Raw genomic sequence first — 26,041 nt, forward strand, 5'->3', positions numbered from 1 at the left:
CATTGAGAACATTGTTTTTGTACACAGAGTTTACTAAAAAGAAAGATTTTGAACAACTCACTGTAGCTCCTTGTTTACACAAGGGCAATACAGATTTTAGTTGAATATTTAGTTTATTTTTAAAGAGGAATGTAATGCATTAAAACTAAATGCACCACATATTATTATATTTCAACTAATTTACATTTTGAAATGGATCTCTGTAACAACAAAAACTATTTTTAATAAACTTATTTTTATAAACTTCTTTTATTCACCTGACAACCCTAATTTATTTATTGGGAAAGGAGGGAGAAGATCTCATGCAGCACTGACTAAAATGGAAAAGGTTATGAAGCTCTAAAAGCATCTGAATGTGTTAGTAACAAGACATACCTCTGTTTGAGAAGAAGCCTCCATACCGGAGAGCAAATATCCAGTCATAAATTAACTTAAGCTTTCAAACATAATTGAAGAACTGCTAGTTTAAAAGCACACAAGTGTGTTCTGGAAAAAATGGATTGGGAGACTTTAGACTGGAGATTTGCTGGATTCTGCCATTTGATCATTCCATGGAGGTGCCCATTCCCTCCAGGCTGCCTCAGTCATACACGTGCAGTCTCTACTCGTCTCATTACGCCGTTTATCTCATTCACACACACTAATGCCACTCACTCCACACTTAAAGAGCTCTACACTGATTCAGTGTTTCTGCAGCCTTGATCATGTATTCAGAAAGGTAGGCTATAGCCTACTGCTTGTGTATGGTGTTATGTTTAACCATTATACAACACACATATTGATGACATATAGATGTCATTTTGAAATAAGGTGAGCTGATTTCTGAAATGCAAACTACAGTAAATGTAATACTATTGTCACACCGTATTATTTGGACTACAGGAATTATATATATATATATATATATATATATATATATATATTGTTGTGTCATTAGTTTGTGAGTATTCCATCTGTCTTTAGAATTTGCACTGGGCAGAATGAAGTTAAATAGGTAAAAACCCTAAAAATAAAATAAAAAATACCATAAAATATATGTATAATTATGTCCTACTATATACATATAGAGTACTACTATAGATATATATGGTAACACTTTACAATAAGGTTAATTTGTTAACATTAGTTAATCTATTAACTAACATGAACTAACAATGAGCAATACATTTGCTACAGTATTTTTTAATGTTTGTTAATGTTAGTTAATACATTTACAGCTGTTCATTGTTTGTTCATGTTAGTTCACAGTGCATTAACTAATGTTAACAAATACAACCTTTGATTTAGTAAATGTTGAAATTTATATTGACTAAGATTAATAAATGCTGAAGTATTGTTCATTCTTAGTTCATGTTAACTACGGTAGTTAACTAATGTTAACTAATGAACCTTGTCGTAAAGTGTTGCCACACACACACACACACACACATATATGTAGCCTATATATATATATATATATATATACACACTCACAAATGACAAATTATAAAACTATAACAATAAAAAAAATAAAAAAAATCCTGGCAAAGTGAATTGTGTAGTCACCCTATTTTAAAATGATGCTGAAAAAGCCTAAGGAATCAAGGCATGTGAAACACTGAGCAGTTCAGCCATGGACAGGACTGTTGCTAATATACTAAATGCATGATGGGGGAAACAAGCACCAGTGCGGCAACTATAATTGGCTCCTTTGTAAGTCCATTGAAAACTCTCTAGCTAATATCGGACAGAAGCACAAACACCAGTCTATGGACAGATGGGGACGGGCTCTTACCTCAAAGTCCAGCTCAGAGTACCGTACTCTTTTCCTCTGGGGGAAGGGGGAGGGGGAGAGAAGACACCATCAATCACAAGTGCACATCTTTCAGCACCTGAGTAAACTTCGGCTCTGGCGCACATGACGCATTGGTCTCATGCAGGTGCAGTGAGCATATAATACACCTCAGCTGAATGAACTGCGTTTTTCCAGTGGGTGTTTTTTGATGTTTGGTTTCAAATTGAACTTCAGCATGAACATAGGAAAGGGGTATTCACCGTCACCAACATGTGGGAGTGGGGCGGCGTCTTACTGCATAACAGCAGTGATGTTAAAAACGATTTTTTCCCTCCATAAAACAGCATCAGTGATGATGATTTTAGCCTTTGAAATTACAAGAAAGTATGTGTCTGCATATAATGTAAACAGCACAAGCTATGGTATGTTTGGAAAATGGCATAATATTTCATAAATATCTCAGTTTTGTAAACATCTCTAATCTTCTGTAAACAGCAAAAAACAACAACAACAACAAAAAAACACTTGCTCAGAAGGAACTTGCTCAGTTCTAACAATTTTTGTTTGCACAGTGCATAGTGCAATTTGCATACAAAATGTACAGCGTCCAAAATTATTTAGATTAAAATCAGTTGAGAAAACCACCTAGCAATACATTTTTCACATAGGCCCTGAAGTAGGCTAGTATATGTAAAATGAACAATGTAAACTTTCTCCATGTTACCTGCACATATAGCTATCCCCATTTATTTTCCTTTTTATAATGTAACATTACAAAGCTGGTTTAAAATCGACAATGTTATCTTTTAAGAATATATATTCATCCTTGGAAAATGTGATAACTTATACCTTTTAGCAATGACATTATTTAGCAGTGACATGACAACGGTCACAAAATTATGATAGACCAATTGTTGGTGAGTAACATTTCCACATATTTTCATTTTAATGGCAAGGAATAGGACACAGAGACGTCACATGGAGTTCTGTTGAAAAAAAAAAAAATACAATTCTGATGTAAAATATCAGTTACATAATATATAAACTTCTAAAGTCTGACGACATGTAAATCATGTCTTCTTTAGTTTAGTGTGTCACTTTATAGTGAATGGCTCACACACCGGCAAGTGTAAGACTATCCTTCTTAAACCAAGTAGGCTATATGTTACATGGCAAAGATGGTTTTATACACATTTATTTACACTTTTGAGCAATAATTTTGGACCATGGACATTAATTGTAGTAAATTAAGTGTCATATATGGACTTCTGAGAGGTTTCCTATGTCTGCAACCTGTAAGACAATCTGAAAAGCAAACAGAATATTTCTATTTCCTGCTGTACTGATTGAGGCTTAAAATGCCATATACGTAAGAGATGCAATAGTCTATAATAAAAAGTTTAAGTTATTCAAAACACATTCACAAATGCAGTTAACCAATAGTGTCTGTACACATTCTGTGGCAATTTGTCACAAGCTCAAACTCACTGAACACAAACCAGTCAAGACCTGGGCATACTCACAAAGGGAAGATGAGAGTGAGTCACATTTTATACCTTGTTTAAAGTGTGAGAAGTTAGTTGTTGACAAAGTTAAGGCGTCACTTGGTGAGTTAGGTGACAGCAAGCCAAAGCACTAGCAACTCCGCAGTGTTCAAGCACACTAAAATATCAATACCCAGGATCCTTTTCCTTTGTGACCCCAACCTTACATCACCAAACTTGAGTTCTTTAGAGAAAAAGTTTTAAAAATCACTTCTAAAACTGGTGTATTGCAGCCTTTCCAGCATGATGATTGATATGAAAATTATATGCATGATGTACACTCCAACAACCAAGGCACTTGAGTAATTGTGTGAGACAGAGGCAGAAAGAGAATGATTGAGAAGCCTTTTCTGTATTTCACAGGTGGTCAACTGCCAAAGCATTAAAGGGGTCATATAATGCCATTTTTCTACAAGTTAATGATTCTTTAGGGTCTAAATGAAAAGTTTGTAATATACTTTAATTAAAAATTCTCATTAGTAAGAAAACACTCATTTTATCTGGTCAAAAACAGCTCTGTTTTCAGCACGCCATTTAGGTGCATGTGTCTTTAAATGATAATGAGCTTTGCTCACCCCGCCCCTCTGTTCTGTGGGGCATTTTGACACAACACACGTGGAGTGTTGCCTTGACAACAGTTGAGGGTATATTTTGGAGAAAGAATGGCAGCGGGAGTCTCTGAGGACACATCTGTGCAACCATCTCAATTTGAACCGGAGTCGGACCCGGAACAAGATGACGGCCCCGAAGAAGTTCGACAATTAAGGCTCGAACAGGACGTTTCTGAATGGTTGGTTAATGTAATGTCACTTTGATCTGTCTATGTACTAGCAGGGTAGAGTAGTGAGATACGAACGCTGTGTGTTTACTGATGTATACGTTAGTTCATTGACAGATTGATGTTACAGCTAATGGTCATGAAAAACTTTTTACTTTAGCTTTATACTGACCCTCGTTTATAAAGCAGTCTGGTGAGAAATGATTTGCGCAAACATGAAAGCATTGACGTTGATCGTGGGGAATATTCCCTTCGAAAACAAAACTCAGCCACTGCGTCTTCAGCGGTTCGGATTTAGGAACATCAAAATGACTGCTGTGTTCCTTATTACACCCAAGAACAGAACACCACAATCGCTTAGACGCCATTCTGCTCCTGCACTATGGACTATGATGACAGCTCGCTCAGGGCGGGTCTGTGTTGAAACGCTGCTGTCAATTAACAATCGTGGGAGGGGCGTCCGACCGTGTGACGTCACACGGTCAGACGGCTCGATTTGAGACAGGGGAAAACATATAAGGAGATTAAAAAAAAAACACTGGATGGATTTTTATCATTATATGATGGTTGTGTACAGGCACTGCCAACACACTTTTTAGTACAATCAACTTGTAAAAGTGCATGTACCATTATATGACCCCTTTAAAACACATTTTTAAAGTCAACATGAAATTAATATTTTACTTCCGTGATGTGATTTATTCCAGAGTATATCAGGTAATCACGGATGAAAAAAAAGCTCAAATAAATACTTGAATTAAAGCTACAATATGTATTTTTTTTGCCGCTAGGGGTCGCTAACCTTACAATAACAAAGGCATAGGTTGATTATGCATAAGCATTAAGCGGAATTATGGATCTTGTCGTCAAGCTGACGGATCTAATAATGTTTATGGATGAGTGAATACATAGATGTTTTTAACATGACGTGGTATGAAGCAGGGTGCGATTGCTAATGAGAGACAGATATCAGCGCCACACGTGAGTCCCGCGGATATAAAGGAATAAGGACAATTAATTCTACCAAACTATCCGCAAGTGCTTTATTACTTCTCACACAGGTCAGTTTATTAGACAAATTAAACTTGTGAGGTAACGCAGCGCTGTTTCACTTGGTCTAACAATTACAATATCACACTAAACTGCATTTGAGTGTGTTGAATGATATTCTATGTATTAGTTTGTAGGCTGTATGAGACTAGCAGTAAGCTAGATCAACATTAGAATAACATACAGATCATATTCTAACATTTCATCATGTTGAACTATATAACATTGATTAGTTTTATGTACATTTGCTCACCTGTCTAATAAAGTACATGCAATGGCATCTCGAAAACCCCATGCTGATATTGATCCTTGTTTTAATTCTCCTTTTGTCTCAAAGTCTGCTTGCCATGGTCCATAATGTTTGAACAAAACAACAGTAGCGTGAGCGTGCCGCTAGGTGTCTGTCGCCATGGTTACTATGGCAGTACAAGCGGAAACTGAGGCTAACGTGGATATGATGCCACTGACTGGCGACTCCCTCCCTTCCTGCAAAAATCTTACATAGTTCACCTTTAATGGGAAATATAAGTTGATAAATTGGCATTTTGCCAAAAACTAACTAGGCCTTATGAACGAAAGCTTATAAGCATGTTCTCAGTTTACCTGTTATTTGCTGCACTTACAAAATATGTTACAACATTCGGGTGTATTAATATTATTGTTATTATATTATATATACTTTCATTTTTAGTGTTTTGTTTAAAAAAAATGTAAATCTGATGATGTTCATTGCTAGAAAGCAGCAAAAATCACTGTTAAAAAATTATAAAACTCAAAAAAATAAACAAAGCTCATAAAATATTTAGTTTGACCTTCTGAGTCCAACATTTTTTGAAGCTTAAGCACTTCCATTTGAAGTTTCAGGCACTACGTTTGAAACAAGACGGCTTAGAGTGATGTTAGTTTAAAAAAGCTTTTTTTTTTTTTTAGATGCAGAGCAAGTTATTACATTTTGATGAAGAACAATGTTTTATTTGTGCAAAAAAAAAAAAAAAAAATAGAACCTACTAATTTGATGCTGACTTTAAGTTTGACAACTGACTTTAGTTATAAATTCATGCCCCAGTCCCAAGAACTATGTATAGGAGACAGAGCGGGAAGGTTTTGTGTCATTTAATGAAGGAATGCAGGCTCTCTCAGGCACTTCCTCTGGCTGTTTCTCTCTCACCATCTGCTGTCCCTCCTTGTGGGGCTGTAGTGTAATTATAGAGAGAAGCGCAACTGCACACACACACATACAAACACACCCAACCTGATGCAGTCACCAAGTTGTGTAACATCATGTTGACAGGGGACTCTGGGTTTAGAAGGCACACCTGAATGCATTCCAGTGATGGACTGACGAGAGAGTTGCTACATGATCAGTATGCATTGCGTCTCTGGGACAACAGATGATGTACAATCATCCAGCCCCGAAATGAAAGGAGACACTACTAATAAGATAAATCAGCCATGGTATTGCTCTCCTGTAACAGGTATTGCTCTCCTGTAACAACACCTTAAAGGAAGAGTTCACCCAAAAATGATAATTTACTCACCCTCATGTCATTCCAAACCTGTATGACTTCTGCGGAACACAAAGGAAGATATCTTGGGAAAAAAAAGTCAATGGGGTCTAGTGTTGTTTTGGACCTCATTGGCTTCCATTGTGTAGACAAAAAATACAAATAAACTCTTCAAAATATATTTTATTTTTCACTGAAGAAAGTCATACATGTTGGGAATGTAAATGATGACGATTCATTTTTTTTGGTAGAACTAGCCCTTTAATCGTAATTTGTTGCTAGGTAAGATTCTACGGCTTGTGTGTTTAGGTCGGCGTGTTTGCAATCACTGCATTCATGCTTGGTTTCATCTCTCTTATGTTTTTTGTTGTGTTGATCTACCTGACATTTTTCTGCCAGCATGATTCTTTGTGCTATGTGGTCCCCGGTTCCCTTTTTCCTGGCAAGAATGCCAGGAGATTACAGCACTATTGTGTACCTAGGTTGTATGCCACAATTGTAAACCACAGGTGGTTTCCAAAATACCCTGGGACATTCAGAAGTGATGGTTATTCTAGATTGTGAAAGAATGTACCCCTACTTTAACCCCTACTTACTTCCAAAGATCCAGCCGAGAGGCTGGTGTTGGTGCTGCCCAGGTTGCGGGGAAGGGTTCTGGTGCGCTCCACCGTTCCCGAGGTAAGGATCTGCCGGACAGAGGGACGATTCTGCTTGACCTGCAGGGTGTGGGTGTTGGAGTGCGTGTGCCCGGTGTGGGCCGGCAACTGTTTGAGAGTGCCGTAGGAGCGGTTTAGGTTCATGCTGATGTGGTCCACAGCTGCAAAGTCTGCAGGGTATGCCTCACTCTCAGCTGGATGAAGAGTCAAGGGTGAAGGGGGTGGAGGAAAGGGAGGGTCATCTACTGTAATGTTCAGGGGCTTCCCCTCATCCTGGGGTGGAGGAGGGGGCTTGAGACTGACTGTCCGACGTGGCAACACCATGTAGTCCCCTTCCCCGCCTCCTCCAGCTGAATCCTGGGTGGAAGAAGGGTTTGGTCGGGCCCAACCCAGCCCACTCTCGGTGCACAGGTAGATGGGTCCGGATCGCTGATGCTGGCCTTGTTGCTCCACATTGACATCCTTCTTCAGTGGCTGCTCGCTTAGCTCATTCAGGGTACCCAAAGCAGGTACCTGCACCAGGAGGTTAGGGGGTGGGATATTCCCAGGTAGGCTGCTGAAATTAATGCCTTCCTGATGACCTGCCAACTTGGGGTCGTCCTCGTCATCCAGGGAGATGCGGGATAGAGTGCCAGTTATGGTGGCAGGGTTACAGGTGTTTACCTCCTTAAAGATGACTGAGGTAGGGGAGAAAGGAAGAAAGAGAGAGAACAGATAGACAGAAGTGGGGAGGAAGAAAGAGACAGGAGCAGAAGTCGAGTGCACAAGATCACACAGATGGACAGAGAGGCAAAGAGCAGAGAGAGAAACCAATCATAACAGAAAGTTGGATGGTGAAACGATACATTACAGAAAAGGAAAGGGGAGGGAAGGAAGATGGTTTCACAGGAGTTCCCAAAGGTATAGAACCCAGATGTTTTAGAGAGAGGTTGAAGCAGTGACAGAGTAAGCAAGATTGATTCATGTGGGTGCGGAGAGAATGTGATCGGTGGAGGGAATGATGGGAAAAGAGACAAAAGAAAATGAGCTCAGTTACATAGAAATGGAGCATGTAAATGCAGAGGTCAGAAGAGCAGGAAAGGGTCAAAGGTGCAGAAGGCAGTGAGGGCAAGAAAGGACAAACATTTTCAGGCAGATGAGTTAGTAACTAGGATTCTCAGCATGCAAATTTGGATTGCAAAATCGGTTGCAAAGGCTGGTGCTACAGCAGGAGTTCAGTCGAATTAAGTAGGGATAGCAGGGAAAGCCATGCACAAAACAGCTCCTCTAAGGGAAAAACCATTTTATACATCATTTATAAGGTCTAACTTAGTCAAACATAACTTAGTCAAAAGGTGAAAAAGTAACATGGGAAAAAACTTAAATAAACAAATTTAAAATAACATACCTATAGAAGAAAAAAAAAAAACTTTAATTTTTTAAGGTTAATATTATTACAAAATTTATCAAACATGTATCCATTAATGCCCTAGTATGCTGAAGATGATAAGGGTATGGTAGTCAAAGAGCAAAAAATGCACATTTGGTATGTCAATTTATGCAAAACAGCAAAATACTTTAGTCTAACACAAATTGCCAACTTAAGTGTGAGACTTACATGGGTGTCCTCTCTCTGCAAGTGAGGGGGAGACAACGATGTGCAGGGTTAACTTTACATTAACAAACTTAACCAAACAAACAGCATTAGAACCAGGCCAATGTGAAAGAACCGGTGAGGAGAGTGCAAGAATGAGAAAGCAAAGAAGTGCAATAGTGAAAGGCATAATGGAGGGTCCAGAAATACTTACCCGTTTGACAAGCCAAGTCCACATCTTTCTCAAAGTCCGTCTGTGCAGGTGAATGAAGGACAGAAGAGAGATAACTTAATCTTGTTACAAACGACACGCTATCCATAAGTGAACTATAATATAGATGCCATTTCTTGATAATTTACATACAGTCATACAACTTTGGCATGGTGAAGGGTGGAGCTGAGGGCAGTAACAGACAATATGTGGCGGTTAAAGTCCATCAAAAAGAAACAACATTTTCATTTTAGCAATCACCACACAGTTTCGACAAAGTCCTAGTCTAATGCAACACATCTGCAACACCTCTACAATAAAAGCAGATCCCTTAGCACCAGCACTAATTACATTGAACCGAAGTGAAAATAAATTAGCATATTGCAGTCTGACACAGCTGGGCTTGACTTTCCTAAAAAACAAAACCGGATATTATTTTTATGAAAAGAGGGTATGACTCTTGTAAAAACAGTACAATGGATGCAAAATGACTGCGTCCCTCAGGGTAAACCGTAAACATCCATCCGAGAGCAGCTCTTTTTAACTCCAGGCCTTCATTGGAATTCAGTGTTGGTTAGTGCTGCCAAAAGAATTGACTCTCAAAGGAGTTCAAAACAAAGCTTTAGTGAGGGTATTACACTGTGGAGCAATTTTAGCATTCCCAGTGAGAGCGACTTATATGTATGCATATACCTGCATGTTTAAGTTGAGACTGCGACTATGCAAAACTTCTACTGCACAGCCATGGAAATGAAGTTACTTTGTACTACATAAATTAAAGTCAGATCTGCTGACAGCTAGCAACTTAACTAATTAGCGGGCTAATATGCTCACAGTACGCCAACAGCTACACTCTAAAATTGACAGTACTAACTCTAAAGCAAACACATGCAATCACGTTCATTTCAGAGACGTACGGTCATATGATTTTGCTCCAGGACTAGGCTCTGGCGGTGAACGTGGGCACGGTTGTGGTTGAGTGTATGTATGTGGTTGTGGTTCAGGGTGTGGTTCTTGTCGAGAGTGTGGTTGAGAGTATGGACGTGGTTGTGGTTGAGGCCATGGGAGTGGTTGTGGTTGTGATTGAGAAGGTGGTTGTGGTTCAGAGTCTGAGTGTGGTTCTGGTGGAGAGTGTGGGTGTGGTTATGGCTGTGTCCATGACTGTGATTGGCCAAGGCTAGAGGAGGGTGGGTGGGGCAGGTTTGGTGGCAGCCTTGGCAGCACCCAGGTGGATATCGGAGTGACCCACACTGGTCCTGACTGTAGAGGCTGGGCTGGTGTGGGCACCTCTGCCGGCAAAGAGGCAGAACGGAGAGAAAGGTAGAGAGAGAAAAAGTGAGCGGTGAGCTGAGGAGATGAAGTGGAAAGGTGGAGCAGACCTGCAGGGGCGGTTATCCCTCTCATCCAAACCTATCCACACACATACACAATTGGAGAGTTCCTGCTGTAGTTACCATGGCTACATGCAAGTCTAGTCTTTGACACGAACAAATCGCTGCAGGACACTGGGTAAAGGGCTTAAAAACGATTAAAATACCCCACAAGGTTATAAGTGCTAAGTATGTTACTGACATGCTTGACTGTTTTCTTGTAGAGTATAATTATTGGTTATTACAGTTTATTTATAGTATATATCTAGTTCGACCGTACAACATTTTAATATGTGCAATGCTATTCAAAAAGCTTCTGATTTTAAGCACTTATGTCTCTAACTGAACAACTATTGTACAACTTCTATCTTAATATTAGAAACTGCACCAAAAAGGCTTCCTTAAAGGAAACAGGACATACTGTAGATGGGAGCTGACCAGGATTTTTAACCAGCAACCTCTGTAGAATAGTCTTTCGCATTCGGTGAGCCGCCTGCTCCAATTTACAATACAACACCCACTTGAAACACAATCACCCAGTAACCCCTGCTGTTTAGGAGAGGATGAGCTGACCCTCTGAGAGTCCCACGTGAGATGAAATGGAATGGAATGCTATTCACCATGATCTGCACCTGGCCGTTCTTGCAGGAGTCCGGAGAGTTTTCACTGTCGTCTTTGCAGCCACCCATCCTGCAGCGCACTGCATCCTGCACCTGAGGTGGGAAGTCATGAGATACAACCAGGGTAAATCATAGAGGCTCAAAATCGAAATCTAAAAGCATGAAATATAAAAACAAGAAAGCAATCAATCAAATATGAAAACATCATCGTTTCAAACCTCTATAATGACAATCACACAGCAGCAGAATATAAGGATTCTACGATGCATCGTGATGCGGATGTGGACGATTGTGCATAGATGCAGTAATAGACCATAATCGATTTTTAGCCGTTTCAGGCTACTAACGTTTCTCTGATGTCATTCGTCACATATGCGCTTGTCTCGCTTGCGTAAAATGGTGGAGAGAGGTGAAACACAAAAGTGAGTAATACAAAATGCACCCACTATTTTAAAATAGTGTGTGTGTGCATGTGTGCGAGTGTGTGTGTGCGCGTTATTGTAACTTAAGTACTCTACTTGACAGTTTCATGCGCTTTTAGTATTTACTAGTGTTTATTAGTTCTAAATGCTCCTGTCTTCAGCTGTGTTAAGACTTAAGTTTTGTTTGACTACATTCAGGAAGTGTACTATCTTGGAGCAGATAAATAAAAAAAGTTCATATATCTGACTACTTGTATTCATTGACGAAAATATAACCATGTGCAGTAATATTGCAACGCATTGTGATGCATTGTGATATTGAATGGAATCGTTGACATGATAATCGTAATCGAATTGAGTCACGAGACCAGTGATGATTTACACCCCTACAGAATATGGTTGTCAGTCCTGTTTGTGTTCATATATAGTTCAGGTATAAAAGAGAGCGTCAACTGCATTTTATAAGCATAGTGACCTTAACATTTTGGTTAGTATGGCGAGAGAATGGACCATAGAATCACCAAGAGTTGGATACGACTGAAATGTAATGAAAGAGTGAGAGTGTGTTCTACAATGCAGATTAAACATTTTATAGTAATTAAATAAATCTTACAATCGATATCTGTCATTTTGGTTTAGGCATTCAGTGTTAACGAAGAGGAGTTATGTTATTGTTTCTGTTAACTGCTTCTCATTATAGTCATCCATCACTGCATAATATGTAGAGTGTCATTGATTCTTAAGATTGTTACATCATTATTAGAAAAAAAAAAAATGAATAGGAGGGGTGAATATCTTTCCACAATCGTGTAAATGTTTACATGGAACTAATGATGAAAATAAATATCCTAAAGGCACTAGCAGATTCTATTCACTCAAGAGAATCTATCGGTTTAATTTAGTTAGTTTAGTAATCTACAGAGGGCATCCGTATGCAATTTCCCATAAAACTTTGATATTAGTTTATATTCCTGTGTGACAAACATTGCAGTGAGCCTGTTTGCATTTCTGCAGGAAGGGTTTACAGAATTGCATATGCTCTGCAACAATAGAGAGGAAGACAACGTGAAAAAAAATTAAAAAAAGACAACGTGATAGGCTGTTTTCCCTGACGACAGTGTAGCCTTAGCAACGGGATGCCACTCATTTGCATATAAATTTATGGCCACAACGCCTACAGAATGACCAAGTGAAAGCAGTGTCTCCTAACTGGGAAGATCAGAGCTCTTATTGCCAACAAAGACATAACAGATAATAACTGAGCTTTTCTTACACTATCTGGATGCACAACAGGTGATAAAAATCACAAGAGGACAGGGTTAAATACTGATGTAAACTGATGTCTTAGACTACGTTCAGACTGCAATTTTTTTGCTCACATGTGACTCAGATCTGTTTGTCTCATGACAGTGTGAACAGCACAAACCACATGGAATCTGATCTTTTAAAATCCGATTTGAGCCAAATGTGGTACTAAATCAGATACAGGTCAGATGTTTAGCTATGCGACCACAGTCTAAAAATTCATATCGGAATTCATGCGAATTTTACATCACTCTAGAGCAACATTTGTCACAATTCTGTGCTCATGGGAGTCACTTCAAATAATTTACATACCCAAAGTAATCAAAACAGTTGCGAAAGGTACAGCTCATACAAGCAAAACACGAACTCTGCTCTCTTTTTTCGTATCTTCATCTTTGTGTTTTTTTTTATTTTTTAAATTGCCTGCACATAAATTCGCTGGCTTCCACGCCAGATCACACTATAAATAAATGCATAATCACTTACTTTAATGTCCTCTGTGTTCACCTCCGTATGACAACGTGCTGCGTGACGTCTTTTTATCGTTCTTTTGCGCGTGCGGGTCAGTTCAGGACCATGATCTGTTCGCACTGGAATATGATATTGGCCAAATTTAAAACAACGATGTGAACGGATCTGAGCAATAAATCGAATTGAGTACTAAGGCTCGCAGTGTGAACGTGGCCTTAGAAATGCATTTTGATTTACTTTCAGGAGGGAAAAATGTGCAAAACTTTTACCTTTAAGGTTACAACAGTTTGTCACTCAGGCAGTACCCCTAAAGGGACAATATTGTACACTGATAAGGTGCATATTTGTACCCTTGGGTAATAATATGTGCCCTTAAGGTACTACTATGAGGGTAAACAAGGTACAGAGATATCTGGAGGCACATTTTAGACACGTTAATTCTACAACATGTTGTACATATCCCAAGTGGTTGATCTGACACGACCTTTATGGTTTGCAAAGGTTACGCGCTGAACAAATGACACATTAATCTACTGGCGTCCACAGAATAGCATCAAACATATGCTGTTGAAACACTTTATTTATAGACTTCACATTCTCTGCACTGTTTAGTAAATCCCTTCTCTTTCTATTCAACTGAGCATGAGTTATCATGCTGCAACACTATTCACTGGCCTAGACCGGAATATGTAATCAGTCTGCCTCCCTCCCCACAACTAAAATTATGATGTGCAGGAACACTAGGCTGTTTTGCAAGACAGAGCAAGAGGCGGTCTCATTCTCAGTTTGTTTATGGATGAATGTCTGCTGAGTCAAAGCTGTAGACGTATCAGAGTGACAGCCGATGGCATGCCTTCTAGACTCTCTATCTTCACTAATGCATGAGAACAAACTATTCCCACACTCATTTGCCTGTGCTAATCACGAATGCTGCCTTTCCATTGTTGGCTCAGCCATTTCAAAGCGTAATTCGCACATCAAACTGCATATAGCGCAAAGATCCGGTGCACAAACTCCACTCCACTCCCTTGTTTTGCTAAAGCTATTAAGGATTACATCAAAGCCTTCCCAGGGATTTTCATATATTTACTAAAATAATACCAGGATTTATTTTACTCTAATCCTTTGGTTTTGCGATATTGATTTAACATATATGGCTTAGCGATTTGGAACTGATTTTTTCTCTCCCTTCTCAAACTCCAGCAGCATATTTTAATTTACCCGATGCATGAAAGTCAGCCACAGTTATCACAGAACATGCTGGAGAGTTGAAGCTGTCACATTTTGGCTACAGAGTGACTATAGTTTGACCCATAAGATGATTTATTTATGGCTGCTCAGATCAACCCATTATAACGTGGAAGTAGTGCATGCTAGTTCAAAAAACTGATTGTCTCAGCCAAGTTTTACTCCTAAGTGGACCTTAAAATAATGGACTCAAATAAAACTCCTCCAGCAATCTCCATTTAAATACACCTCTGACTGTCCTCTAGGACTGGCAGTATAACAGTGCAACTTTTATTTTTTTATACTGTTATGGCCAATCACACACACATAGGGCAATGCGGTGCAAAGCAATTGTTTTTGCTGGTTTCAGCCTGACGCAGTTATCATTTTCACATCCTGCGCCACGTTGTTTAAATTGCAAATGCATTTGTGCGCCCATGGGCGTGTTGATCTGAAAACGAGGTGTGTTCTGGCACATTGTTGGCGCGTTGCTATTTTGAGGAAACTGAAATAGACTGCGCCATTGACCAACTGAAACCTGGTTATTTAAAGGGCGCATTAGTAATATGCGCCTATAGGTGGGTCCACAATGCGCATACACTCTGCTTATTACACACACAGGGATGCACAGCAGCACACAAACATGCCAAATATTAAACATCAAAGGATTACAATGTAAAAGATTAATATTGTGTAAACAAAGATATGGTAGAATCCGGCTTGTCTCGTATATGGTCTGCATGCGCCCTTTAACCTCAACTCGCTTTTAAAGGGAATGGGAGATGAGACTCTGATGGGTTTATTGTACATTACACCCAAAACACACCCATTACTCATTAAGAGAATAGGGACAAGCCTTTTAGACCATGTGCCGCACACGCCATCCATTTTTCTCATCGTTAAACTAGCAAAAGTGGATTCGGACACGCCCAAACTGCACTTCGACCATGTGCTTAGAACATTAAAATAGGGCCCATAATATTGTAATGGAGAAGGATGCCATCTAAGCCAGAGGTTTTTAATCTCTTTTGTAGGATTGAAAATAATCCAAGATATTTGAAATGAACCAAGACATTTGCTTTACCGTTTTCCACCCCCTCTTTGTACCACAAGGACCATTTAGAGTTCCTAAAGATGGGCTTCCTTACACAGAGGGGCAGATAGCGATTCTAGGCCTGTAGGCCAAGGTGTGTGTACTTTGGGGGTCGATGAATTGTCACACCTTTAGTACAATGGGGGAAGTTGTAATTATCTGATTGGTCAGTTTGAATGTCTCACATTTGGGTTTTAGTAACATGGTCATGGAAAGGATAAAAGAAGATTGAAACTGTTGCTCTGGCTCTTTGGTGCTCTGGCTCTCTTATTCTCTGGGTTCCTTTCTTGCTGCTCTCTCTCTTTACCTCCTCTTTCCTCTTACTCTCTCTCTCTCTCTCTCTGGTAACATTTTACATGCTGAGTAAGATTAATGGTATAAGTTATCATCATCTCATACATCTATTTTGTAACTATTTTAAGTGTAACCATAACCATATTTTGACATTAAACCTTTTCAATTACAAATAATGTTCTAAATGGTTTTGATTTGGTATTGACTTTGAAGTGCCACCTATTGAAATACAATATTGTCACTCTCTATAGCAACGCTCTTCCACATATTAAGCTATTGTAACTGTGCTTATTTCCGTCGTTGGTATAAGTGGCAGTGGGTGGAATAGACAAGAAATGTACAGTTTTCTTCCATCTTGCTAATAACATTTCTTTAGTCATTCGGCAGTCTTGCAGACTGAACCCCTGCAGGAAATCCACCCTTACACTCTGATGCTAGGGGTCCAGGATCCACAAAAGACCCCAGTCTCATCTCACATTCAGAATTAGGGTTGTACAAAAAAAAGTAACCCACTGACCTCTCGGCGCATGGCACAGTGCACGGTGATGATGACGAATCCCTGGACTGAGTCAAAGACGGCGAAGAGCACCTGGAAGAGGGTTGATCGGCGGTCTGTGATGGCCAGCACAGCTGACATCCACGTGAGCGCCAGCAGAGGGAGAACCACACAAGAGCTCCATAATGACGCCCTATGAAGAGAGAGTACAGAGCAAAATGCATTTCATCCTTCGTGCAGCAAGGTGGTGACATCACTGCACCTGGAATCATTAACCATTAAGATCAACGATTATCACAATTAGAGTTTTGATGGAGCGTTGATAAGGTTTAGAGACCAGCACAGCAACACAGACATTTAACTGAGAGTCAATACAGCGTAAATGTATGCGTAATGAGTGGTAGTAATTAAACCTGAAATCCCAAATCAAGTGGTTGCTATATTTTGTGTGTGCAACAAACTGAGTATTGAGAGAGTATATTTAAAAATGTACCAGTTACCAAATTTCCCACCACAAGTTTTGTGCATTTTTAAGTATCATATTTATGAATACACTACATATGTGGTAACTTGATGATATTAATGTGTGATTACTGATATTAATATTTAGGGTAGCACTTTATTTTACAATCCTGTTTTGCATGTACATACTAAATACTTATAGGAATTACAATACTGGGTTATAACTAGGTACTAACCCTAAACCTACCCCTAAACCTAACCTTAACCCATGTAGTTACCTTATATCACCAGTACTTTATTGGGTAAGTACACTGTAAAGTACACATACTGTAAAATAAAGTGTAACTATATTTAGCAATGACATTATTATTGGGTAACACTTAATTTTGATAGTCCACGTTAGACATTCTACTAAGTAACTTTGCAACTACATGTCAAGTACCAGTCAGTCTACCAGTCATTAGAGTATTAATATACTAATACAGTCTATAGACTGTCTGCTTAATATCTGCTTAGATTTTATTTTGATGCTCCCCAACAAACAATCTACTGACTAGAAGTAACTTTGCAAGAACATGTCAAATTATTCTTCTAACCCTAAACCTAACCAAACAGTCTAATAAAAGTTAGTTTACATGTAATTGTACATGTACTTATAGTTACTATAATGCAAAACTGGAACTGAAATAAAGTGTAACCTATTATTGTTTTTTTCTTTAATTCACAGACACACATGGTCAATCCAGTTAGGACACACTCTCACATTACTCTCACAAATAATTGCTGTTCATGATGCTGAGCACTCATGCTAACATGCCCTAATAGATTTCCAACATGTTGCTAATGCTACAGGAGTGTTTTGGTTCTGCATCATGCAGAGCCTATTTAGATAAATATTAGGTGACAGTAAGGACTTGTCGGCTTAAGCTCAGCGAAGCAAGGGCTCACCACAGCTGGGCATCAATTTAACATCTTCACGCTGCACTGACTCAGTCTCCTGCATGTGACTGCAATGGGACGGACATTAGCAATGAGACAGAGATTTGCTCCTATATGCAAATCTACTAAATGAGTTCTCATGCTCATACAAGAGCAACGCAGAAAGACAAGGTTGACTTGGTAAATGTAAAATAGCATGACTCAAATTCATTGTCCTCCTCTAACTAACTGTGGAGAGAAAGCATGGGGTTTGGATGGAGCAGGAACCTCGGTATTAAAGGAAATGAGGTAATCGGTGGGATCATGTGAACATGGTCCACCCAAACTTCCTTTAGGAAGTCCTCTTCATTAAATTCTATAAATGGAAGTTGTATTATGGCGCCACACACAAATGCCCCATATTTATACATGGATAGCTGAGACAGAAAAAAAAAAGCAGTTAGCAAGAATGAGATGAGGAACAACAAAAAATAAAAATTGACAGAGAAAGAGGAACAGAGAAGCGATATCATTCATTTCATGATCATTTCAATAACATGACTCCCTCCAGCAAATAGAGGAGAGAAGTCCAATTTATCCAAAGCCAAAAGAATCAGAGGTGGCCCTTGATCCACACTCTGGTTCTTTGCCTCTTCAAAGAGCACACCGTGTTTGTGTTTATGTGCGTGTTTTTGCAAAAGTCTAGAGTCAACACAGCTGAAGACATAGAAAAAAAAAAATCCTGTTAGGAATATTTTTGTCTGATTTTCTAGTTTAAATATTTTAAATCCTTGAAATAAGGTAATTAACTAAATTTACAACATTAGCATACTGTAGTCATAGACTGGATCTTGAATATTAAGTGTATTTTGTCTTACTGCATGCAGTGAAAGATTTTTTTCACGTTTTTAATTTTGTTACTAAATACAAGTGAAATAATTTGCCTGTGTGGCAAGACATAATATACTTGAAAGACAATATTTTAATAACAAGCCTTAATATGATTCACAATTAGACACAAAATACTTCAGAACAGGGTTTTTGCAGTGCAAAAGATGCATATGAACACGAAAAGAAACAAAAAACAAAAAACAAAAAAACAAAACAAGCAACAACAAAAGCAAAGCTAAGCAAAACATCAACAAATGCAAAAAACAACAAAACAAAACAAAACAAAACAAAACAAAACAAAACAAAACAAAACAAAACAAAACAAAACAAAACAAAACAGTACTGAATGAATGGCCCCTAAGTCTGCCTTGGACACTTTTATAACTCAATTGCAAAATGTTTTGTAGTGAGTCCTGTAGGCTTATGTTTGACGAATAAAAGATATGAATGTTTAAAGATTTTTTTTTTTTTTTTTGTAATGTCTATTCAATCATTTATAATATTGTAATGCCTTAAATTATCTTATTTGAGGGAATTTTTCAGCAAAGATTTAAAAAAGTGATTTTGCAGTGTAGTTCTGGAGTGTGCTAACAGGAGGGTGGCTCTTTGAAGAGTTTCTGTTTCTTACTGTCAGTGTTGGGCTCTAGAGAGATAAAGAGAAAAAAAGAAAGATATGGAGAGAGAAAGTAAGAGACAAAGAGAGAATATGGAATGAGACTAACATGGCGCTGCTGGCGGTAGAGCTGGACAGGGCGGTACTGGAGATCACGCCACACTTGGAGCATTTCAGGAGCAGCCTGCTACGCCCTTCCAACGGTGGACTTCAGGACCCAATACACACACACACACACACACACACACAAACATACATACATACATATATATATATTCACATGGGGAAAAGGTTGACATGACACACAGAAGCAGGGAGATCCAGCCATACACCCACATTCATGCCAATACACACAAACGGCACGATGGTAAAAGGTTGAATGCAGATTGGAGAGGAATTGCAAATGGAATATTTGGATAATGACAACAAAACAAGTACATAAGGAAAGGGAACACATAAAAGAGAGGAAAAAGAAAGAGAAAGACAAAATTAAAGTAATGCCAAGAGAACAGCATCGAGCAATGAACAACAGCAACGGCAGAGTGAGATCTGTAATGACTGTCACAGCGTGAAAGTAGCTTGCGTGTGTGAGAGAAAGAGACAATGAATGCAGGAAAATGATAAAATGGAGAGAAACACAGTAGAATGCAACCACAGATCATTAACAATCAGCAGATGAGGCAGATGGGAGCTGCAAAGACTAACCTACTTCAGCTGCTCACTGAAGTTTGTGTGTTATAGGAGTTTTTGTGTGTGAAAACACGAGTAAGACTGATGCAGAGAGAAGGATAGTCTCTCGCTGTTGACACACTCACACACACCTGATACCGCTCGTGACCCTTGATTTGTGTAGGCATTGTTAGGAAGCAGACCAGCACGTCCAGGTTGGTTTCCCTCGGGTCATTAACCAGGAAGTTCAGTTTTTAATGAACCTCGTTACAATCCCCCTCAGCTTTATAAATAAAGGTCTGGGGTGTAAAAGTGGCACTAAAGATTTAAAGGAGAACAAATACTTTCCCTATCAGTAAAAATGTGCGAATATATGAATACAAATGTGTTTTGCCATGTTGCATTGGGAGAAATGTTTAAATTGAAGGAAATTTATGCTAAAACCATCTGAAAAAAGAATTCACCAATGAAACAAATACATTCTAAGAAAATCTTGATATCTTAAATCTTAAACAGTTTTGCTTCTTAGGTAATTTATTTTTATTTTAAAAATAGTTATATTTCAAATAAATACTGTTCTTTTGAACTTTCTATTCATAAAAAAATCCAGGAAAAAAAATGTATCACGGTTTCAACGAAATATTAAGCAGCAAAAACTTTATTCAACATTGATAATAATAAGAACCATTATTAATAATTGAACACCTGTGTTGTTATAAATCATAATAACAAAAATTTTAATAATCCCAAACTTTTCACTTGTAGTGTACATACACTACTGGTTGAGTCAGTGTTGCTACAGTATTCTGGGCAACACTAGTTTTATTAATGGTATAATTAGTTATTTAGGGTATGTTTACACAACAACTATGTACTAAAACCAGAAACGTTTTTCCTTTGCATTTTTGAAAAGTTTCACGTACAGACGACAATGTTGTTAAAAAGATCCCTGCTCACATGGATCCACGAAAATAACTAAAAACACTGTATTATTCATGCCAGGCCAGTAGTTGGCGATGTCACTTTGTATAAAAACACTACAGTACATGCCTATAGACTGAACATGTAATATGCATGCGCATGACTCACCATTTTCACGAATTCATATTTTTGTAGTTTACACAGAGACGATAACGGTATCGTTTTCAAAAACTTGAACTTTGAAGCCCATTTTAAAAAGTTTGTGTTTTCATGCCCCCAAAACGCTGTCGTCGTGTAAATGAACAGCCAAAACATAAAAAGTTTTCTGTTTTTTTGTTGAACACGGTCTCGTGTAAAATCAAATGGAGTGGAGTGGAATTCATTGGTTCAGTGCTTTAGGCGATCTACTGAATATAAATACACTTGATTCAAACTTCTGTTTTAGTGCATTATTAAGCCATTGTAAATCAAAGCATTTCTTTTTTATACAATTTTAGTCTTTTTTATGTTAGTGTTCTGAGAAGATGATTGAAACAGTAAAGGTAACAAAAAACATGCAGTCTTATGTCACAGAGTAGGAGAAAGTGCTCAGAACATTAGAAATATGCAAATGAGGGGGCACTCAGGGTCAGCTCACAACAGTGGACATATTTATTTACATAACCCTAACAATAAAAGCAAAATACTAAATTTAGTATCCTTCTAAATAAAATAGAGTGCTGCTTGCCTGTGCGAAAACCACTGCTAAGATCCTAGAGTGTTGAGGGTGGTTTATAGGGCATTGCTATGCGGTTGCTAAGGTGCTTTGAGTGGCTTCTTACTGGCCCACTCAAAATTCTCTGATATTTTGGTTTCTCAATTTTCAAATTCTCTGATACCAAAAATGTATGCACCTCTTGATGAAAATAACATCACAACATTTATTTCCATCAAGAGGTACATACCTTTTTGGTCAAGATCTTGTATTGACAATGCAAGAGTCCAGCACTCTGTAAAGTCTCCTCCAGCACATCCCAAAGACTTTCAATGAATTTAAGATCTGGACTCAGAGGAGCTAATTCATGTGTGAAAATGATTCTTCATGCTCCCTCCCAACCATTCTTTCACAATTTGAGCCTGATGAATCTTGACATTGGAATATGGCCATGATGTGTCTTCATACATGGTTAAGAAATGAAAAGCTACACACGCTATCAGTTAGGGTTAGAAGAACTGTTGCCAAACATATAACATGCTAGAAACATAATAATCACTTAAACATTTGCCCATTTAAATCCAAACAGCATTTATTTTGGCCGGGCAGTGTATATGTGAAAGACAACATGAGAGAGTGTGAATATGGAAATGAGTCGAACTGAATTTAAACACTGGGACATTTTTATGTACAAGCCACTAGCTGAAAAATCCATAGTTAGCCATTGCAGCTCCCAATATGCATTGATCTCCCTTGTACATAAACATTACAGGAAAAGAAAAGTGGAAGAAAAAAAAAGACAAATCAATTAGGGCAAAACTGCAGTATGTCCTGGAGGGATTACAAATATCCAGTCATTGGATTAGCTCAGATCTCTGATTAGCTCCTCATTCAATTAGTAAGACCCACAGTTTCCTGCCAAGACATCGGTATGGTGGTCCACCAAAGCAATGCCACATATCTAAATGACATTTGTGCAGCATGCATTCAAAGCGGAGAGGCTATCGGTACCCATTAGACACACTAATTCAGTTGCACTGTAATAAGGCCGTTCTCATGCCTTCAGTGTACTATTGGCGAAAACACGATTATGCATCGCAATGAGCTTGACAGCAGTTGACCCGTGAGCTCATTTTAAACAATGCACTGCACTTAAAAATGGGGATTTCTGATGTGGTCGTAGTTTAATTAAAGCTGGAGGGCTGTGAGAACACTCTTAAAGTTTCAGGGTAGAGGATTCATGGAGCGGAATGGGAATATTCAATCTCTCAGTGCGGTTTAGCTTCTCGTTTGCGGTCAGGGATGTGGCGGTCCACTCATTAACACAAGTGTTTAATGGATCACTCTGCTTTGTGTCCAATCAAACAAAGGCAAAACAGAACAAGCGTTTTAAAAGCACAAGAGCTCCTTGATCCTGTCAGTATGTGCAGTTACATGAACAATGAATATACACTTAGCTAATGACAGAGCTATCAGAGAACTAGCCTGAGGTTAGCAGGCCAGCAAATCAATACAAGTCCATTAATGAAGCTGTCATATCTTGGCTTTCAGTCTGATGTTTTTCAACTTTTAGTGGTTGTGTGTGTGTGTGTGTGTGTGCGTGCGTGCATGTGTGTGTGTGTATGTGAGAGAGAGCACGAGTAATTTATTTTGCCCATACAAATATTTGACAGGATATTTTAAAACCTTCAACAGGCCAGTGGTAAATGAGCAACTTGGTGCAAATCCAGAAATAGATGGGTATCATATAGCCATCGCTTTGACCTTCACTTACCCTGCTCTTTGCTTTTTGGACTTGTCTGAGATGCCATCTCTAGACATGAGCTTGTTGAAGACCACTATTCCAATCAGCATGTTTACCTGCAGGAAAGAGATAGAAGTAGTGTTATCTACTTAAGTAGTGTTGTTTGCTAGTTAAGAACAGGGTTATACACCATTTAGGACTGAATTGAGGATGCTTTGAATTAGAATTCTAACTCTTTAAAGGTGCAGTCTGTAATATTGACAGATAGCGATTGAAATGGTACTGCAGACTCAACGCTCATGTGGGTTGCCAGATTGAGGACACGCATCTGCAATCTCTGACCCAGTTCGTTCGCTGGCTTCCATTGCAGCAAATGCTGACGCTGTGTTTCATGCCAACTGGCAACCCGGGGTGTCAAAATACTATTGGGTAAATTGGCAGTGGGTGGGATCACACAGACCAAAACAAAAACAGACATTCCCACCTGGCACACACAATTTAGTAGAATAAGTGGATGTACTGTAGCATTGTTTTTCTGAGAAACAAGTATTTGACCTTGGCATGTTTCCTAAATCTCTGCAAACATATTATGGCAGTTTTATGCTTTAGTACAGTAAAAAAAACATTTAAAAAAAAAAACATACAGCACCTTTAATTCCATTTGAAATGAAATAGCAAATTAAATGCAGATTTGCAATTGTAATTCCAATGCAAGGAAAAATAATTAACATGAATTGAAATTCATAAAACTACACCTTTTAACCAGAAAAACAAAGTTTGTCAAGTTTGAAAGTTTTGACAAATGCCTCAAAGTTTGAAGGTTTATAGGCATATACAGTATAATATACATATATATATATATATATATATATATATATATATATATATATATATATAATTCTTCATTCTAATATGCTGATTTGGTGTTCAAGAAACGTTTCTTATTATTATCAATCTATATCTAACTGACGCCAAACTTTTGTCCAAATTAACATTAACCAAGATTAATAAATGCTGTAAAAGTATTAGTATAAATTCATGTTAGCCTTTGCGTTAACTAATGTTTTACCTAGTTGCTACCCAGAAATAGTTTGAGAGGAAACAATAATTGTCTGGACCTTCAGCATCATCCTCAGGCCCCCTGTTGAAGACCCCTGTGCTCAATCAATACTCAGCATGTTCAGTCGAAGAGAATATCGAACCTACCAAGTCTAACATGTTTACGAGTGCCGTTCGTATTCTGATCATACAAGGCGCTTGCTTAGACAATGGGTCTCAACTTTACTGTTTGCTGGAGGCAAGATTAATTATTTTTTCATTAATTAGATTTGCCTCTCCAAAGAGGGAACTGGCATCTCCAGATGCCCAAATCTCATTTGCAGTTGTTTGTTTAAGAGGGCCGCTTTATGCCACCACCAAGAAACAAACAACGCAAATCACATCTGACCATGAAAAACAATGCAAACACATCACAGAAAACACACAGCACCTGAGACCGGGGATGGAGGACATATAAATACACACACTTTGGTCGCTTTGGTCTAATAAGCTCATCAAGTTCACTCACGCATTTAAACATGATATACTGATGAAAAATACATGTTAAATGAGACAGGCCTCAACTCTAATCTCATTAGTGACCGATTTTTCTGTTCGACTGCAGGCGTGATATATTTAAAGTGCAGTGGGCGGTGCTCATGTTTACTAATCTAACCAGTGGGAAAGCAGAGTCTGAAACTTACCAGTACAATGACAGCAGCAGGACCAACGAAAGCATAGAGCAGCCCCCCTTCCAGAGACAACCAACAACTGAAATTGAGAGAAAGAGAGAGATAAAGTGAAATTTAAAACAGAAAATCACAAGGGAAAGTTGAGATAGTGTTGGCTTCAGAAAAAAGGGCTTGGCGGGAAAGAATTGCAGTTTTCATTAACCTTCAATTATTTTTCTTCACACAAATAAAGATTAAATTAAACTTGGACTCCAACCAAATTTGTTCCCTAAATTAAGAAACTGAAGAGGATATTTCAAATTCAACCTCTTCATCATAATCCTTGTAATGTTTCTGGAAATATCACATTGTTAAATTGCTTTCATTGCAGATACCAAATAAAAGCTGCAAAGTTAATGGACAGATCCAGATATTGCCTGATAAAAGTTCTACACAAAACAGCTCTGCAAAATCTCGAAGGTCATACTTTATATACGAGCATTATTAATCATTATTTTAATAGAGCTATTTCGACATTTTGCTAATGTTCTGGTCAAGGACAATCAAACAATTTCAATCTAGTTTGTATTCTGACTTCCTTGTGAAATGTCAGCTGTGAAAGGACTATAGACGCATGCTTTCAATCGTACATGCATTCATATGTGAAAGACTGCAGAGAAGTAAGCAGCCCAGTGGTGAGGTTATCTGAGGCGACTGACTTCCTGGCACCGTTTCCAAAATTTGTCTTTTGGTTTGAGGGGAACCCATGTGTCAAACACATCCAATTAAAGCTTTCAAAGGACACCATTGTTTTCAACTTTTGTCTCCGATTAGTCAGAGAGCTCCCTGGTTTAAATCAATTGCTTACTGGTGCAGTAAAGACAGAAACCATTATATGCAGAGCAGCAGAAAATTGGCCCCACTTTGAGGGAATCCATAGGAATAGAGGAAAAATAGCCCAGGGAAGGATCTGATTTTAGAAGACTTTCTTCCAAGTTCAAAGGTCAAAATTAGGCAACAGTCACTAAAAA

General features: G+C 38.5%; 1 protein-coding gene across 1 annotated transcript in view; it reads right to left on the minus strand.

The window, feature by feature from the left end:
• The window catches only part of adgrb2 (adhesion G protein-coupled receptor B2), a 295,002-nt gene that overhangs the window by 17,070 nt on the left and 251,891 nt on the right, over positions 1-26,041 (minus strand). Inside the window, exons 21-31 of the mRNA XM_084131293.1 lie at positions 25,044-25,110; positions 23,332-23,417; positions 19,383-19,481; positions 16,411-16,582; positions 11,082-11,174; positions 10,009-10,380; positions 9,245-9,277; positions 9,095-9,134; positions 8,905-8,919; positions 7,248-7,984; positions 1,775-1,810 (exon numbers count right to left, since the gene is read on the minus strand). Coding sequence (XP_083987419.1) covers positions 1,775-1,810; positions 7,248-7,984; positions 8,905-8,919; positions 9,095-9,134; positions 9,245-9,277; positions 10,009-10,380; positions 11,082-11,174; positions 16,411-16,582; positions 19,383-19,481; positions 23,332-23,417; positions 25,044-25,110 — 1,750 coding nt within the window. The remainder of the gene's footprint in view (positions 1-1,774; positions 1,811-7,247; positions 7,985-8,904; positions 8,920-9,094; positions 9,135-9,244; positions 9,278-10,008; positions 10,381-11,081; positions 11,175-16,410; positions 16,583-19,382; positions 19,482-23,331; positions 23,418-25,043; positions 25,111-26,041) is intronic.

This window comes from Abramis brama (assembly GCF_963993115.1).
Source record: "Abramis brama genome assembly, chromosome: 12".
Taxonomy (NCBI): domain Eukaryota; kingdom Metazoa; phylum Chordata; class Actinopteri; order Cypriniformes; family Leuciscidae; genus Abramis; species Abramis brama.